This window comes from Rhea americana, unplaced genomic scaffold, assembly GCF_003343005.1.
Source record: "Rhea americana isolate MKP2758 unplaced genomic scaffold, rheAme1 scaffold_9, whole genome shotgun sequence".
NCBI lineage: Eukaryota > Metazoa > Chordata > Aves > Rheiformes > Rheidae > Rhea > Rhea americana.
The window spans coordinates 5,322,407-5,340,787 of NW_028187088.1; the positions used below are offsets into that span (position 1 = coordinate 5,322,407).

Consider the following 18,381-nt stretch of genomic DNA (forward strand, 5'->3'; position numbering starts at 1 on the left):
CATGGGTGTAAGTTTGGGGCATGCTTTTCGCTAGATCGTGTCTGGGACTTAGCCCACTCCTACTCATAGCATACCAGAAAACACCAGGCTCACAGAAACATTCAGTAACCGAACTGTGCTGTCACTAGAGGTCAGATGAGCTCCTCTCCACTGGGCAATGACAGGTCCTTCCRGAGCAATTTATGTTGCTTGGGAAAAACAAGACAAAATGTTTTATAAACCAACCAATAGGTTTATTTTAAGCTTGTTTCTTTTTCACACAAGCATGGACTGAAAAGAGTCTTAATGTATGTTAATAAATGCTTTCTTACTGGGTGATATGTTTAGATCGTTACAACACGTTTGAGGAATTATTTTTTCATAAACACGAAATCTTGTTTTTAAAATTCAGATTATACCAAGTCAGAAATGTTTTGTCTCTTAACCCATTAATTCTCAGTTTCTGGCAGTTCACAGTCCTTCAGCTATTTCACATACAAAGAGTACTGGATAAAGTACACAGGAAATTGTTTTTCTTACTCACCAGCTGCAAGGTGCTTTAGAAAGTGTGAAGTATGCCTGAAAATGAACAGGCTTAAAAATCCTCATCCATGTCACAAGCAATAAATCGTGATTTTTTTTATCAGAATGAACAATAAAAATACAAGAATATACAAGTCAGACAAAATAACAGCTCTTGATAATACAGTGAAATAAATATCYGCTAGCTCAAAATAATTTGATTTCACAAGTATGCTTTAAGTACTCTCTAATCATTTTCCACCTACCAACAGAAAACAGATATGATTTGGGAAGTTCATCATTATCATCAAAGTAAATGAGATTATATATAGACACTATTACTATTCAAAATTTTTTTTAATGTTTTCAGTCCAAGATAGTGTCAAAGAATATTGCTAGGCTAGGAGGTATTTTTAGATGTAGTGGAAGTTTAGATTTAGATCACTGGTCCTTTCATAGAAGGTATTACATCAAAACTTGCACAATGAGTGCTTTAAAAGCATCCTAACCAAACTTTTAAACTTTCCTCATGGATAAATCTTGTGACAAGATTTCCGAATGCTATTGGTCTGTGTAACCTTTCTTCCTAGCTCCTTCTGCATTTTCCCCTTAGCTGCATGGTCTTGCCAAGGGAGCACAGGCTGAATCAAAAGCACAAAATGACAGTACATAACTGGAGATATAAAAATGACTGATTTTTCTTTATAAAATTGCTCTCTACAGAACACTTTCTGCCTGAGGAACATTTCCACTTCATGGGCAGAGAAGGAAGGGAACAAGACAATTCTTGCTAGCAACAAGCTGAAAAGTGCTAAAGGAAAATCCCAAAAGTTCAGGCCAAAGAGGCATCTGATAGCACTGTGTTGYGAAATGTGTTGTGGAAAATCACTAAGTAGCTTCAGAATCTCTGTCCCTCTGTATTCTTCTCCATAAAGCAAGAAAATGCATATAAATGCCTGATTAGCATGCTAAAACCATAAACATCTGCATAAACTCATGCAGGCTCATCTTGTAGATCAGAAMTACTATAATAGTTCCTGATTCAAAAGCACCTCTATGCTGACACTAACTTTCAGTCACATCTCAAATGCTGCAGCGACTCATTTTTAGGAAGGTTCTTAGGAACAGATGTCACTGATCCATGCATCCTAAGGGCCTTGGCCCTGGATTCAACTGTTTCTGAAGACTTTTGGGGTCCTCTGTTCAGCTTGCCAGTGCTTATAACATGGCCCCAGAGCATAGGGTAAGCTTCAGGCTCTGACAGTCTTATTGTCCAGGTATGGCTATCACAGCTCTCCAGCCATACATACCACATGTTCCCCTGGAACAAYATGCCAGTCTGCCAGTCAAAAACTTCTCCTGTATTAGAATGCAGGCATCAGCAGTGAAAGAAACTAGTTAATCCGCAGGGACAAGGACTAACTTTACTATGTTTTAAGAGGAAAGTCATACATAGAATCACATAAATATCCAGGTTACAGGAAATAAATAATCACATGCCATGAAAGAAAACATTCCTTGATGCAGCAGTGCTTACAACCCTTCTCTAGCCGAGTGACTCCTGCATTTTTCACAAATAAACATGAAGGCAGGGGTTGCTGATTGAGTGCAGGTCTCTCTTTGGAATGTCTGTGCACATCCACAGTGGCATAGAGGTCCTGAGCCCCACAGACAAGTCAGGGCAGTAGGCACAGCTTCCTAAGACACTCTGATAGTACTGGATAAGGCTACTGGGGATTTTTTTTCATGTAAACCAACAGATATGCAGTTTGTCCCCTGAGGAAGAAAGAAAAAAGGAAAATAAAAAAAGTGTTTGAGGATCTAGGTGTTTGAGGATCCAGGTGATCTTGGTTGTAATTAATCTCCCAAGTTTAGTTCTGCTTAGTTTTTATAGTTCAGGTCAACTGAGCTGGCCCTTCCCAGTGTTCCTGAAGCAGCACATAATGCTGACCYCTTGGCAGTGCTACAGCACTTAGGAGGGATTACCTCTCTTCATGGCTCTTTTCARTGGCTCATCAGGTCACAAAGCATGGAGGAACCCTGACTAAAGTACTTAACTTTAGTCCAGTTTTAGGGTATGGCTSGCACTGGTGGCAGTCATAACTGATAAGACTACTCCTGCACGGCATTTGAGACTACACAGCATTCCTGCAGACTGATTGTGCAGCCTTGTACAGTCAGAGTAGCCAAAATACAAGAATATGTTTCTTCTATTCTTCTGCACCTCCAGGCAACATGCAGTTCAAACTGCTTGCCTGCCCAGTCTCTGTTACCTTCTTGCCAGTCCCCTGAGTAGCATYAGGTAAAACAGAGAGGTGTTTGCTTACCAGTGGAGGTCTGAATGTCCATAGGTGCATTTGACATCATCCCACAATACCTGGAGAACAGACACACAAGAGGAGGCTGGTAAGAATTCCAAGGAAATGGACATATTGTGACACTAGCACAGCAAACCTTGTAAGAGTGGTACTTTCAGGAACTATAAATCTTTTAATAAAGAGGGTTCTTTCTCTAATCCTTCAAGAAAAATCAGTTTCTTTGCCTCTAGCTACACTCTTCTGAATACATGTATTAAGCAGAGCTAGAGTATATTAAGTAGGGTATAGAGTGAGTGGGTGCTTCTGTAAAATAAACCTAGGACCTAATGTCTTGCTTGGCACAAAAGCTGGAACTGTTYAGCACTCAGCTCAGTATACACTGGAGCAGAGGCATGAAGTGCAAAAAGCTCTGCAGCTTTTGTTTTTTAACCTGGTTCTCTTTAATCAGCAGTGAATGAAATCTGGAGCAGAATCCAGGAAACTACAAAAGAATTGTGGATGTTGCTCCTCACCTGGCAAACCTCAGAATCATCAAAGCAGTACCATTTGCATTCTGTAAGACTCCGAACATAGGCACAGTAGTGTCCACAATCAGTTGATCCTGAATGAGCAACAACGGCAAAGAGTTCATACTGCCAGGAAGCCTAGAAAGAGCCACAAAGAGAAAATTATAGTGCAGTAATTCTGATTTGCCCCTGGCTAGTGAGAAGCAGCATTCAGGACACTAGGAATGAAAGAGAAAGGTTATATCAGCCTTGAAGATACTGCCTTTGTCACTCTTATCCTCAGAGTTTGTCCTGATAGCTATGGACTGGAAATCCCCTTGGAGGTCATGGGATGTGGAAAAAGGCAGTAGGACCATGCAGCAGCCAAGAGATTACATTGCAGCCGACACTTCACTGTTGCCACACTTTCCCTTGCTATTTCTCTGTAAGGGGAACAGATCCACAAGCTGGCAGATCACTCAGCTGCTTGGTAAAACTGTGTTTCCCTGCTCACCACAACCATATGGCAGACAACACTGTGTGGAGAACTGCCAGGAATGGAATTCTCCGATCCTGGGCTTCCAGCCTCTGCAAAACAGTTGGCCTGCTGCTCATGGAGGCTGTCTTGCCTCACAGGGTARTAATTGCCTTTAAGATATTGGTTACAACTGAATACATCATCCAAAGACRTTTTAATCTCCTCTGCAGTATATTTAGAAATGCAAGAACCAAGTTATGCTAACTGCTCTCAGAAAAAAAGATTTTTTTTTTTGTCCTTATGGCAGAAAGATCTGGTAATATTGCGTCTGGTGATTTAATATAAGCACAAATACTGGGATAAGGCCTGAACTGGTTAAAACYAYGGGATGCGAGACAGCAGCAGGCTTAGATAAAGCCTGAGACATACATTTTTAAGACAAGCGCTTTGAAACACCAGTTCGAGTTCTGAGTTTTTAATGAACCTCAGTAAGGGGGGGAAGAAAATCTGCCTTTTTTTCAGATATGATATTAGCAGTATCTCACCTTTTCACCGGCATCTGCTTGACACTGCTCTTCTGTCAAGACTGCATTGAAATCAAGGCCCTGCGGGAAGGGCAGATAGTGACAGAGCTTCTGGATGGAGGACGATTCTGTGAGGTAGAAGCGCTTTAGGTGTAAGATAAGGGTCTGTGGCAGATGGGCTAGCTTCATGCTCTGCAAAGCAATAAATAATGCAATCAATAAATAAGGAACAAAGCTGGAGGAGCTAGGGTAGAAGCAGCTATTACAAGCCAGTGAATATAGCATGGAGAACAGTCAGTGCCACAGTGAATGAATTCCATTTCCCCTGGACTGCACGTACCAAACCTTTGTAGCCCATCTGTACATAGGAGACATATATATAATGGAACTGTGATGACCAAGTTTCTCAACTTCAGCGTGATCAGCACCCAACCTCAGCTGTCTCACTGGCTGTTTCATTTCTCATCTGCTTTCCTAACCCTGGGTTGGTAGCACTCCCACACCTGCTCCCTCTGATCACTGACCAAGGCCTGCAAGGCAATAGTGCTAAGGACCGTTCAGGTAACAAAACCAGCCACAGCATACAAGGCAGATGGTGCAGGATGTTAGGAGGCTGCCACAACCAGTAGACACAAACTARTTGTGTTCACAAGGAATTTCCCTCTTCTACAGATTGCTTGTGAAGACGACTTTGAGTAGCTCTGCCATCCTCTGGGTTGGCTGTACTTCTCAGTTTCAGGATACCTAATGGATTTGTCTCCTTATCACCTATTCAGYGATAAAACTGGATGAGGTCTTGGGCAGACAGGTGGGCAGGCAAGCTCCTTGCCTTGTGAGGACGAAAAGGCCAGCCTCCCTGTGAGAGGCAGCCAACAGAGCTGCAGAGGCTGCCAAACTGACCACTCACTCCTTCCACTACTGCTTTTGCTGGTATCACTGCTGCTGCCATCATGATGTATGAATACACTGTGGCCTCGAAGGCAGCCCAGTCCTGAATATGTTCTGGAAAGTCCCCTACAGGCCTTGAGCTGAGACTGTGTCCTTTCCATACCCTCCTCTCCAATGCACTTGCCTCTTCATGAAAAAACGGCTGGCAGAAGCCAGTACTGTAAAAAGTAGGAGCCCAGTGGAGAACAGGGAGGACAGGAAATCACACTGCAGCATCCTGCTTTCAAGGGTGTGCATAGTGCTAGTAACATATGCTTGTCTATCCTTGGAGCTATGCAGCACTGCAGAGCCTTACAGTGGAAGTGCATCATAAACAAACAGAAGCTTTTCTGCTGGTACAGAAATGCTACCTCTCTAGACGATATACATTAAAACCAATGAAAGCACTCTTTTGTCAGCAGAGCTACATCTACATCAGGGATGTGCATGTGGTTTACACCTAGCTGACACTGCTGTGCTGACAAACCTCTGATTGCTGGTCTCCTCCTAAACTGATATAACTGTGTCCTTTCTTCACCCTACACCAGGTCTAAAGGGGTTTCTAGGTATAAGAGACATACAGGGAAATACTTCTCTGCTTACCTGCAAAAAAGGTGTCTTCTTTCCACAGTTTTCACAGAAACACATGTTGCAACCAGTCAGCTTTTCTGGAAAGAAAAAGTGTTGCAGACACTGCTCCTAGCAAGGCAAAAAAGATCTCTTTCAGCTGAATTTCTTCAAGCTGGATTTCTGTATCTACTTAGTTTCACAGGATATATGCTAAGAGCAATTTTATTCAAAAGACAAAAGAATATGAATTAGTTTTCTCTCTTTTATCACGAATTAAAGAATGAAACCAAGTACTGTGAGTCAGTTCAAGTTTCCTTATTTGTTTTTAATGTTAAAAAGCAGACGGTGCCCACCTTATTTTCTTCTGATTCTCATGTTATCAACTAGGTTCCCTTGTGGACAACTACAAAACCAGATACAAAATGTGAAGTGTTCAGTGATCCATACACTAGCCAGCAAGTAGTGTTGCAAAACCTATTAGCAACTGTAGCATTAACCAATTCAATATTTTAACCAAACAAAATGGAGGGAGTGCTTGGTCATATCAGACCAGTACTTCAGTTTTCTTTTTTCTCTAACTCAAGCTCTAACAACATAGCTTTTTTACCTCTCTTTAAATGGTTAGGGACATTATATGCCTTAATTTCTGAAGGCCCTGTTTAAGACCATTAAGCTTGGCAGCTCTCATTTAGCACTGAATCTCTGAAAACAAAAGAGCCTCTACACTGGACATGCAAAACCAARAGATTCAACATCACCAGCTACTTTGGAAAATCATCTTACTTTCAGCCACAGTTCCTTAATTTCCTCCATCTGAAGTCAGCGAAAATATGACTACAAATCTTCTCCTTACTGAGTGGCCCTCCTATTTACAACTGACTATAGAGAAACACAGGCATTCCCACACATATACACACGTAAACACTAACACYTTGTTTCTGCTAAATCATTTCTATTGCAGTCCAGATGTCCTGTACAGGCCAGGTCAGTCCCAAAACAGACATCTGCCCCATTATCTCAACATGTTAGAGAATGTCTTTCAGAAAACCATTCTRATCCCAGTTTTAGAATGAGCATACATCTGCCTTTCATCCAGGGCAGATGATATTCCCTATTTCYCTTTTCCAACCATAGTCCTGGGAATTCACCTACTCCTACCACTGCAGTGGGAGAGGAGACAGAGGAGAAGAAGCGGAGAGGATGACAGGGTCAATCCCAGACTCAGTTTTTATTCCATTATGCAGTCTAGTGCAGAATCCTATCATCAGCATGTAACCTAGCACAGGATCACACTCACCACATCCTACTTTGCTTTTCTTTAAATTTAGTAGTGCTACTGGAAATTTGGGTGTGCTCTCTGGACATCCTCTTTTCCCTGCYTGCTGGTGTGAATACATTGGTTGAAAAGATAGAGAGGATTGCTGTTGCAGGAAAWAGATGTTGATGTATAAGTGTTTTTTACATCCATTTCATGACCTCAGAAGTTTATATTGCTGGAACAGTATAAAGTGACCAGAGAATAAACGATGTCTAATGTCCAGTGTCACCTGAAAAATCCTGAAAAATTTGTTGCAGTATCTACATAGCCACCTACCTGGATATCAAGAAACAGCACTACCAATCTAACAGCAAAAGGACATTGCACTGTGAAAACGTAGTGTAGCTGGCTAAGTCTTACAAAGTAGTTAAGACACTTCACTGTGSTATCCGAGCTCTCACAAGCATGCATCACTTTGTAATGTGAATCTTACAGATAGCATTAGTCAACACCCTTTTCAAAAAGTAGCTTTAAGAACTGTATCTTCCATTCCTCAAATCAAACAGAAAATTTTGGAGAAAATTTCAGAGAAATGTGGAAGCCCCCCAAAACAAACAAGAAATGTGAGTGAGAAAGGATAATCTCAAAGCCCCTAGACACCCTGAAGAGATTCTAGATGAGTCCGAGGAGATACCACTGGAACAAGGAAAAGACCCCTATGGTGAATAAAGGGCAATCTTCTTAAGGAAACAGTACTGCCACTGAACTTACCAATGTCTTCAGCAGATGAGACCTAGAGTCCAACATTGAGAGCGGAAGGGTAATCATGTTGCTGTTCCTCTTTGTTTCAAAAGAGCATTCTTGACATACCATGTACTCCTGTACCCAGATAGTGTACAAATCACTCAGCTTTTCAATCTGGAGGGTTGAAAAAAAACAAAGCAAGGTCTGTGAAGAACACAGCATGTTCTTCATGGCATTTCCCTCTGCAGGTGGGAAAACTTGCATGGACATCTCATTTCATACAATGTCACTTCAAGGCTTGAATCTTGAATCTGACATTRACTTATATGGACAGGATACTTCCCACCATTTAAAGGAGGACAACACCTTCCCCCCATCCCCTAGCAGAAGGGAAAGAGGTAGGACTATAAGAAGAACAGACAGCTAGATGTCAGTTTTAATGCAAGGTTTTCTTGTTTTGAATGGATGGAGCTTGTCTTTGTGTGAAAAGAACTATGATAACAGGATGAGTAAGAGTCATTTTCTCTTACATTACACAGTTCCCCTGGAAGGAACTGTCATATATGTAACGTACGAACAGTGACTAATAATAATTAAATGCCCATGGCTGACTTGAATGAATGGAGGAGTTGTCAAGACACACCGATTAATGCTTACAAAAATTTAGGAATAAAGAAATGCAAGTTACCCAAATTCCATTTTGCAAAAGGATCAACTTCTTTCATATTAACAAACTCTCCCATTAGAAAGGAAGAACCTGGCATGCCCTCAAAGCAGGACAAACAAAAGTTAACAGTGATTCAGACTGCTGAAGCTTATGAAAGCAAGACTGCCAACATCTGAGAGATGAGAGGGAAGATCCAAATGGGGGATAAATTTAAGAATTTCACTTAAGACAACCGTCAGTGAATGTGATTTTTTCTCCTGGGAGAAGCAGAGGAAATCATACATGACCAGGGCCAAAGAGTTAATTTCAAAGGTTCRTTTCAGTCATCGTCCTTACCAGCTCTGCATTTGTCACCTGCCTCTTTACCAAGTTCCAGAGAGTCAGAAGGAGCTGAGCAGCGTCGTACTGCACAAACACTAATAAACAAAAATCACAGCTCAATCAGTATTGTGAACACCACCAAGCAGAGATTTCCCATAGAGAGCAATTCTCCCTCATTAGACCCAGTCTTTGGTTCCCTTGCCAAAGAGCCAGGAACCCATATACTCCTTGCCAGAGGCAGTGCTTGCAGGCACTGGAGATACCCCACCCCACTGGAGCTTATTTCCCTCATGTAATCTGAGAGGGCAGCGGGAAAAGGGAGTACTTGAGTGCCTCATGACACAACCCCACACAAGACGAATGTCCCCATCACTGGGCAGAGCCAGGTATTACCTGACACCTGCTGTAGGAAAAGGCTCAGACCTCTACCTCAGTTGAGGGCTGCATTTATTTGAGTCCTTCCTATAAACAATACGGGGAAGCATCTGTACTCTCTCCCACCTTTACTCCTCCACAGACTTATCTTTCCCATCCCCTTGCTGAGGCTATTACAATCCTGACTGCTGAGACAGAAATGCTGCGGAGGCCTATCCAGATGTCACACCCACAGAATGGCACAAACCACTTAATTTCTAYCCAGGACAAAATGCACAGTTCTAGCACAAGAAGCCAAGGATGACACAATAATGTTATGGCATGGATTTCCAGTCTGGCTAAACTGGTGTATTAACTAACCTAAGATGGTGGGACATGTCTCAATGCATGACTTGATTAAAAGGGTTTGGCAGAGAACTTGCTTCGGGCTTCAACTTAAGGAAAAAATCCAAATCCTTGAAAGTGAAGAAGATTAACTCAAGATTTAGGAACTGGGGAAAAGTTACACATAGTTTAGGAAAACCTTTATCTTTCTAGACCTGTAAACTTGATCATAGGTAAAACAAGTTTTGTGGAGTAACTCAATAGCTTGAGGTGGAACTGCTTTCAACCTCCCTGCAAATCTGCATGATTACAAAGGATACCCATTTCAGCTGGGTTCTGGTTAGATTACAGACATGCTTGACTAAATGAAGCTCACAAAGTTTACTTCTCTCCATGTAAAACAGTCCATCTGCAGTCCAGGTAGAACACTGCTTACCAGAATACATGACTCTATAAACCACACCTTAATTTTAAAGCAGAAGGAATAGGTGGCAAATGGTCAAGCTTTACAAGGTCTCTTTTGGCATCTCTCCTTAATTGGAAGAGAGAAAGCAAAAATGTAGAGCCATTCAGTCTCGAGGGGAAAATGAGATAAATAGAAATATTTAGGTTACTCATTTTAACCCCTACTACAGGTCTGGGCATGACTAGTGTCTGCTCCTTTCTGTGCTATCCTGTTTTGGCTTTTGTAAGATAAAGATCAGGGCACCAGTATGCAAAATGCTGTCTGTGTTTGCACACATACCCTCTGAGTCCCATTCTCACTGGTCTCTCTGAGAATTCATCCAACAATCTCTCTCCTTCTGACCTCTGTCCTGCTGAGAGGTTGAGCCAGTAAATTCTTCTCTCAGCACTGGTAACAAGGAACAGGATATGGTTTCTACACTTGGGGGTTTGGGTGAGCTCACTATCTTTTCCACATTATCTCTTCCTTCTAGTAAAAAACACCAGCTGTTTTGCTATTAGCATGCCAATACAACAAGATAAATCAAGCTATAAGCTGTCCTCTCACTGCCCAGCCCAGCCAGTATCAGTTGTCCAGTCTTTTAGGAGTCTGATAGTCTTCTCATCACTAGGACATCATCAACATTATCCTGCAGGGGCTTGTTTTCCTGCCTTCTGAAAGTAAGAGCCAGCATCCCACTCACAACTGGGAGGTGCCTATAAAGAGCACTACATCACTATGCGTCCTCCCTTCACATTCCTGAATCACTGAATGAGATGTCAGTCTACATTGCTTGTTACTATTTGATAACACCCTGCAGTTTGTGGACAGAGGCGGGTGTGAAGGAGGGCTGCTTACATTTCACCCTGTGCTCTGAAAGACAGTAAGCAAGGGCACTGGGAGAAACCGCTTTCTGCTTGCCACACTGCATCATCTCCAGCAGCAAAAGCATTTGGTATGGGACACTCCTCCTCTTCTGTGAGGCACTTGGTGGCACTGTAATCCTACAAAGAGAAGAAACATCATGAATGGTAACCAAGTGGTACAATGGACAAAGGTTAAACATCACAAACATCGTACCTGAAGGAATAGAGGTAGACGGCCCAGACAACTCAAGAGGAACCAGAACAGGCATGTTTTCAAGAAAAGAAGGAAAAGGGGGAAGCAGACGCCTACACTAGCTCACCCTGCAGTGCAGGCTGACAGTTTTAAAGAGGCCACAATTTTCAATTGTCCAATTCCTGGATGAAGGGCAAACTGAGCAGGATCTGAAGTGCCTCCTGGGCTCTAGAAAACAATACTAGTTATGGTCAGTTTCAGAGCTGCCTCCCTGCCTTCTCAACATGGTCTCAAAATTTCATTAGCAAGTATATCACAATGCTTGTATTTCAGCTATATGGCAACTGGGAAGCTCTTTATCCTCTCTAAATTACTTGCATTCAGCAAGTTTTCCTATCTTTTTTCAAATAACAACAGTATCCTACTGCCTTCATTATCTACCTTTACCCACTTATGATGTTTATCTTCTCTGCACACCTGTATTTTATCTGCTCCCCACTTGGCATACTAGTGAATGTGCAAGAGATTTGGAGACAGAATGAATGAATAAGAATGATCCACTTAAATGATTAGAGCTACAATGAACTAAGCAAATTGAAAAACAAATCAAACCAGTTGTTAGTGTGGTTGGCAGGGAGGCAAAATCCCAAGTCCTGCTCACAAGCAAGTAAATAAAGAGCTCAGTAAAAAAAAAAAAAAAAAAAAAAAAAAAAAAAAAAGGATAATATCATGTAGTAAAGTAAAAAAAAAAGAAAGAGTAACACCACCTACTCGCCATCTGCTAGAATACCTACTTATCTCTATCAAGTGTTAGCCAGAGCAATGGGGCCAGACATTAAGGTTCACCAATATGTTTTCATTTACATGTTTAAATTACAAAATTAATAGTGGATACAGTCACACAGAACACACTCGTTGGACATGAGCACACCTGTAATAAAACTGTATCCTGTTATGGAAATAAAAAGAGATACAAATCATAAAGACGCGATTCAGGATTGAAGAATATTGATGTGCAAATGTCAAATGAATCAGAGATGACTAATAAGTCATAGAACCGTAATGCTACACGTGTAGGCCTTAGTCTTTATACTACAGGCAGAATGAGGCAAAGACCTCACTGAGTGACCTGAAAGCACCTAGCACCTCTTGATGATCCAACCTGTGTAATGTACATCCCATATAAAATAAGGAATGGAGACAACAGAACAGCAGTTGAATTATCTCAGGTACTTCAAAGAGCTGGTACCTCCGCAGTATCCCAGTGAAGTGTGTATTCATCAGGAACACTTGGAGCAGAGAGTTCAGACAGCAGGTCTGTCCAATATTGTACAGTCCAATAGCTTCTGTAGGCACAGGAAAAGAGGAAATGATGCTTGGAGAAAGATATAAGAAAGTGAAGAGTATTAAAAGGTTATAAATTCCGCTTTGCACATTTTCAGCTGTTCAGTGCACTGGCCTAGCATCTTGATCAGGTCTGAGCAAGGGTTCAAGCTATTCTGGTGTTCCTGAAGCAGATTATATTTATTTTTGCCTGCCAACTGAAAGGAAAAATCTAGGTAAATGTGGATTATGAAATTCAGATGTCTCCCAGTTCATCTATTTTCAGCCCTCTCACAACATGCCTAACTACAAAATAAAGAAAACAAAAGTCAAAGGTTGCCTGCATGAGGGCTCTTATTCAGCCTTTTACACAGCCAGGCTTAACCTCAAAATGAAGAACTAAGTGTGGCATCATATTTTAGCTGCTGCCACACCAGCTTCAATGTTTCCCTTCAGCCCACCTCTGGTACTTTTTGGTATCAAAGAAAGGAACTAGCCTGAGAGAAGTGGAAAAAGCAAATCACAGCAGTTTACACTGCAAATAAAATAAAAGCATCTGCTCTGTCCCAAAGGGATATAACTAAATCATGGTCAGAAACTAGGAATTTTTCTTCTAAAGGCATCACCAGAGGGAGCGAAGATGTGAAAAAGAAACTCAGAACCACAGGAAAACACAAATAATCAGTGGTAAGGAGGGATATATCTGGTACAGAACGGTATCTACACCTGTGATACTGACAACAGCTTTTGGGAGGCCTGTCTAGCGATGCAGCAGAATAATCTGGATGTAGTCCACGGTTCAGCATATCCAGAACCAATGCTAGCTAAATTTGGGAAGAGATAGCCAGCATCCAGTCCTCTTCTGCTGCAGTGACCCATTTGAGGATTTGAAAGAGGAATCCTCATTTAATCCCTTCCCCAAGACACAAAGTAGTCACTTGGCAGGACCAAATGAGAATCTTCTGCACACTTGCTAGGGAAGAGATAAAGAATAAGAGAAAATGAAGCCCAAGGACACAGAATGGAACAGAAAAGGAAGGCACTAGAGAGAAAATATCAGAGTGGAAGATAAACAAAACATTATTACGATTTTTTAAGTCTGCCATGCCGAAGACCAATCTCAGTTGCTCGTGTCTGTTCTTTGTTTCTCTGGTTTCCTCTTTATCATTTTGTACATCTGCTTCTGCCTGCATGGTCTCACTTGTTGCCAGCTCTAGTTTCTTRCTTCTTTCTTGACGTCCACTTCCTTGACCCATCAACAGTGTTACACAACGATGCAAGAACTGCAGAAAGACACAGAAAGATCAGAAAGATGGAAAACAGAAGAAAGAAGATTCTCCTCTGTATTTGATATTTGTATGATAAAAAATGGAATGTCAATAAAATGATTACTGTGATAGCATTTGGTACATCTGAATTAGTATGGTAGATATGTAGGCTACTAGCAAAATAAGAGGCCTGATGACCAGCACACATCCTGTCCTCCTCCTGTGTCAAAATAAAGGACCGTTCAGTTCCATAGAAACAGTTCCATCTAGACAGAGAATTCCAGATATCCTTGCTCAAGAAGATCTAGTAAATAATGTTATCAAAATTGTCCAGTATGGTAAATGTTGAAAATCTGTTTGGTAACAGCAATGCTTTATAGCCCAAAGCAGTCTAAATACTCAAAAGGGCAAATTTCACCTTCTTGGACCTTTTGAGCTGATAAGTATTTGTTTCTTTTCCAGTCGTGCACTCTGCATTGTTTTAAGCAGCTTAGTCACATTTGTACTCTGGCAATTTGGACTCTTATCTTTAAATCCAAGGAAGCTAAGAACCTAAATGTAATTTCTCTTATATGCTCCTTTACATAATCACAGGCAAAAGGACTGTTGAAGCAAGAGAATCATTAAACTCCTTGATTTTAAGGGGAGTGCTGAAAGGACCATTACTTCACTACAAGCTCTTGGAAGCAGAAATACAGGACAAATATTAGAATGCAAGTAAATAAAAAAGAAGGGTTTTTAAAAGTCCACCTTTAAAAGTGCAACAGAGAAACAGAATCAGAAAAGATATCTTTATAGGAAAAATATCTTTAGGAAAACATTCACAGGAAAGAAAAAACATAAAACATGATGAAGAATTTTTATTTTTAAAATATTGAACAGTATTTAAAAGAAATCTGAGGCCATTCTAGATGCTGAAAGAATGAAGGAAAGTCACCAAAAAAAAAAAAAAAAAAAAAAAAAAAAAAAGAAAAGAAAAAAGGCAGAAGCTTTTCATGAAAAGAAAATCTTTGCTTTAAAAGCATATTTTTTCAAGGTTAATTGTGCCTAATAATGTTAAACTTCAGAGTTTCTGAATAACTTACCAGAAAAACTAGAAATTAATGTTTTTTCCAATTAATATTTTTAACCTTAAGCACACTTTTCTCCAACTGTACTTTACCAAGACTGCTTTTGAACTCAAATTTGTTTGATACACTCAAATTTGCTAAAGATTGTTGATTTTGCTAAATTTTATCTGGAAATAAAGAAAAATAGGGCATCCAGAGTTAGTTTCAAGTGCATTGTTTTTCATGTCCAAGCCCAGTGATTAGAACAGCAACCCAGAGGATGGGAAATTCGATTTCATATCCTCTTCTGCAAAATAGAGAGAGTTTCAAACTGCTTCTTTCCCAGAAAGTGGTTTGCTAAGGCCTTTGAATTACTGAAAATTCAACTACGGTAGGAGCCCATCTTTGCTTGCATGGCAAGAGTTAGTGGGTTTAGTTGGTGTACCAGAGGAAATAGAAAGGAGGGAGTCAGAAGGATATAGCGGAATAGCTGAACAGCAGCTATGGATGTGCTGGGGATGAGGAGAACTTGGAAAGAGAGCAGCTTTCACAAGAGAGGTAAGATTAAGTGTGGGACGCATGAGCAAGTGCAGGGCTAAGAGGCTTTGGGTGACTTGGGAAACTTGGGTAGAGATTAGGACAGGGAGGTTCAGGGAGATGCAGAGATGAGAGAATTTGGGGTCTCTGGCTTGATGAAACTTTCCCCTATGCACATAGGCACCGAGCTAACAAGAATCCTAGGTTAGGAGCAGGGACATGAGTAGAATTTCCTAACCCTTGCATGCAACTGCCTCATTTTGGTCAGGAAAAACACAGTATTCTTAAGATTTGCACTTGACCTTCCTTTACTCTGCATAAACGTATAAATAAACAGATGAGCGAGCATAGGAAGGGAGGAAAAGGCTTCCCTGTTACCTCTGACATTTCCTGGCATAAGAACACTGGAAGAGCATGGTCCACTCAGTGCTGCTCCCTCAACACACTTGGCATGAGTCAGCCAAGCTACAGATTAACTCTGGAAAGAGAAAAGGTAGCGGCAATTCCCCCATTACATCCTCAATCTTGTAAGCAACCAGCCTTCTCATCCACCCTCTTCTCTCCTGGCCCAGTGCACTCCCCTACACTAATGCTCTGCTCTGCAGCCCTTCTGTCATCCCAGGACACCAACCTCTAGTGACAAAACCCCTCGGTCCCTTCACACCCTTGTACTGCAGCCCCCCTCCCTGCCCACCGGCCTCAACATCATCCCACCTAGGCAACGGCCCAGATGCCCCAGCAGGGTCTCAGCCCCCAGCTGCCCAAGCTGGGCCTCCGCCCCTTGTCTGCCATTCTTTCCCACCACCATCACTCCCTTTACTCGCTCCCTCAGTCATGTTGAGGTCCAGGCCAGGACACTGAGACAGGAGGCGGGAAGGAAGGCAGTGAGCCAGAGACCTGGAGGAGGAGAAATGGCCGCCTGGCAGCTCTCCCCTAAAAGGCTAAGGCATAGCGTGAGCTGGCAGGTAGTACTCTAAACCTTCATCTCCATGCTTCCCTCCCTAAAATGAGGATTTTTATTTTTTTCCAATGAAGTATGTGTTTGTTCAGCCTCAATTTTTCTCTCTTCTCTTTTTTGTTTGTTAAAGAATAATTCTGTTTAAACAGACAATGGACTGTTTCAATCACTAACATCACAAAGCATTTCCACTCCCTGGACTGTAACGTCCAACAGTCTGTCCGTTTCCATCTGCTCAAAATGACAGCCATCTTCACCAACTAAAAGAAACACAAATCACCAAACCGATGCAAGAAAATACTTCGGAGGACACTGCACAACCAGCTATTTTAAAGGTGCGATTTRGCCCCCCGGTACCTGACAATCCGTCGAGAAGGCTTCTCGCGGACTCCCGGAGGACCACGCACACGCTGAGCAGGCGCTTCGCAGCCAAGGGAGCGCCGCGGCGCCGGGGCCGCCCGGCCTCGTCCTGCGCAGCGAGAAGGCGGGAGAAGCGGCGGGAGAAGCGGCGGGAGAAGCGACGGGAGAAGCGGCGGGCAGGCTGCAGCCGCGGCGATGCTCCTCGCCCGAGTGCGGCTCCCGCTGGGCTCCGCCGCGCTTCTCGCCGGCTGCGTCAGAGGGCAGCAGCGCCCACTCCGCCGCTTAGTTTTGATTTCCCACTCCGCGGGGCGGGAGGCACAGAAAGTGAAACCGCGCCGGCCGGGCTCGGACAGCGCCGCCTGCCCCCCCGCCTCTCGGGGCGGAGCACGGCCGGCCGCGGCGCGGGACGTGGCGGCGCGGCGTCTGGCGGCCCCAAGCCCCAAAGGGGTAAAGCGCTCTCGCTGGGCCGAGAAGAAGGGGAAGAGCTACGAGCCGCGCTGGTAGATCCCCCTTTCTGCAAGGGAGGAAGGCGGCCGAGGGCCTGGGAGAGGCGCCCAGTGAACAGAGGGCGGCGGGGCGCAGCCGTTGGGCCCGGCCGGGGCTGCCCGCCGCCGCCCAACGGTCGCGCCCAACGGTCGCCGCGATCGAAGGGCAGGCGGGGTGTCGCGCCCCCCCTGCCTTCCCCTCCGCTCCCTCCCCGGCACCACGGCCCGCGGCAGCCTGGTCTGGTCGGGCCTCTCTTGGGTGGAGGGAAAAGTGAGCTTGAGGTGAAGGGGGGGAGAAATTAAGCTCTCTGTAAGGGGGCAGGAGGAAGCTTTTCTCAGGTGGTTTCACTGCCTCAAGAGACTGGTTCTGCTAGGACTTTAATTTACTTGTTAAGCATAGTATTTGTTGGTTTTAGCATGAAAAGGAAAAAAAAAAACTTTTTTCAAGACTACRACAATCTGCTAAGAAGTAAGAAATAGCTCACTTAAAACAACCCCAAATAAATAAATGGTTTAGAAAATTTTTTCCCCCAAAAAGCCTCTTGGTAGGTTAGAAGTCTAAACAATTCCTCATTTGATGGTGGGGTTTTGAAAGCCCCAYACCAGGCAGTGCTGTGTGGATTCCTGGCCTTGATGAGTCAAGTTCCTCCTGAGGAGTAAAAGCAYGTTAGGTGCAACTCATCTCGTGTATGTCAAGTTTGCAGACTTCCCCCTTCCTGTTGTTCATGGGCATCGAGGTGGAGGAATGGGAGGTAGCAGCACCCTATGAAGGAGCACTGCTTGGAGGAGGATGGCCACAGATCCAGCTTTGCTGCTGAGGTGGAGATGCTAGAGGTGAGCACTGCTGCTGCCATCCCTGCTCCTCTGCAGAGCACTGCTGCCTGGGCAACAGCATGGGGGAAGTAGGGAGTCTTGCTATGTACATAAAGCAGGTTGAATCTGGCACCCAGATGATGAGAGGTCCCTGTTTGATTTGGCAGAGCTGCCTACATTTATCCAGCAGCTCCAGCTGGGTCAGAGACAGCATTTCCTTTCCCAGCAGCTGCCACCAGGAGGTCCCTAAATGACTGGTCCTTCCATTATCTTGTATCAGCATCCTCTTCCTTGTTCTCTCTACCTGAAAGACTGGGTTGGCAGGATGTGAGAAGTTTGTGAGGGGAAAGACTTTGCTGCCTTTCACAAGCTGTCTGAAGTTCCTGGTGTCTTTTCTCATCTCTCTTTCCTTGCTTCCTGTAACCTCACTGTTATCTTCAGATTGCCCCCTCAGTGCCCCTGTGGGCTGCTGGTGAACTGAATTTTGCCTGTGCTGTGCCTTCAACTGTTGTCTCGCTGAGATATTAAATTCTGTAGATGTTACAGAAAAATATATATGGGGAGGGAAAACCATGGTTTACATAGCCCAAAC

At 43.2% G+C, this 18,381-nt stretch overlaps 1 protein-coding gene across 1 annotated transcript; it reads right to left on the minus strand.

Moving 5' to 3' along the window:
• Positions 1-262: 262 nt before the first annotated feature.
• On the minus strand, positions 263-15,595 carry USP18 (ubiquitin specific peptidase 18). The gene is made up of 11 exons (XM_085324073.1): positions 15,552-15,595; positions 13,407-13,602; positions 12,246-12,342; positions 10,796-10,941; positions 8,809-8,888; positions 7,833-7,979; positions 5,837-5,932; positions 4,328-4,498; positions 3,332-3,463; positions 2,829-2,878; positions 263-2,277 (listed from the first exon to the last, which is right to left on the minus strand). The coding sequence occupies exons 1-11, from the start codon at positions 15,558-15,560 to the stop codon at positions 2,229-2,231; spliced, it is 1,173 nt and encodes a 390-aa protein (XP_085180199.1). The 5' UTR covers positions 15,561-15,595; the 3' UTR covers positions 263-2,228.
• Positions 15,596-18,381: the final 2,786 nt, after the last annotated feature.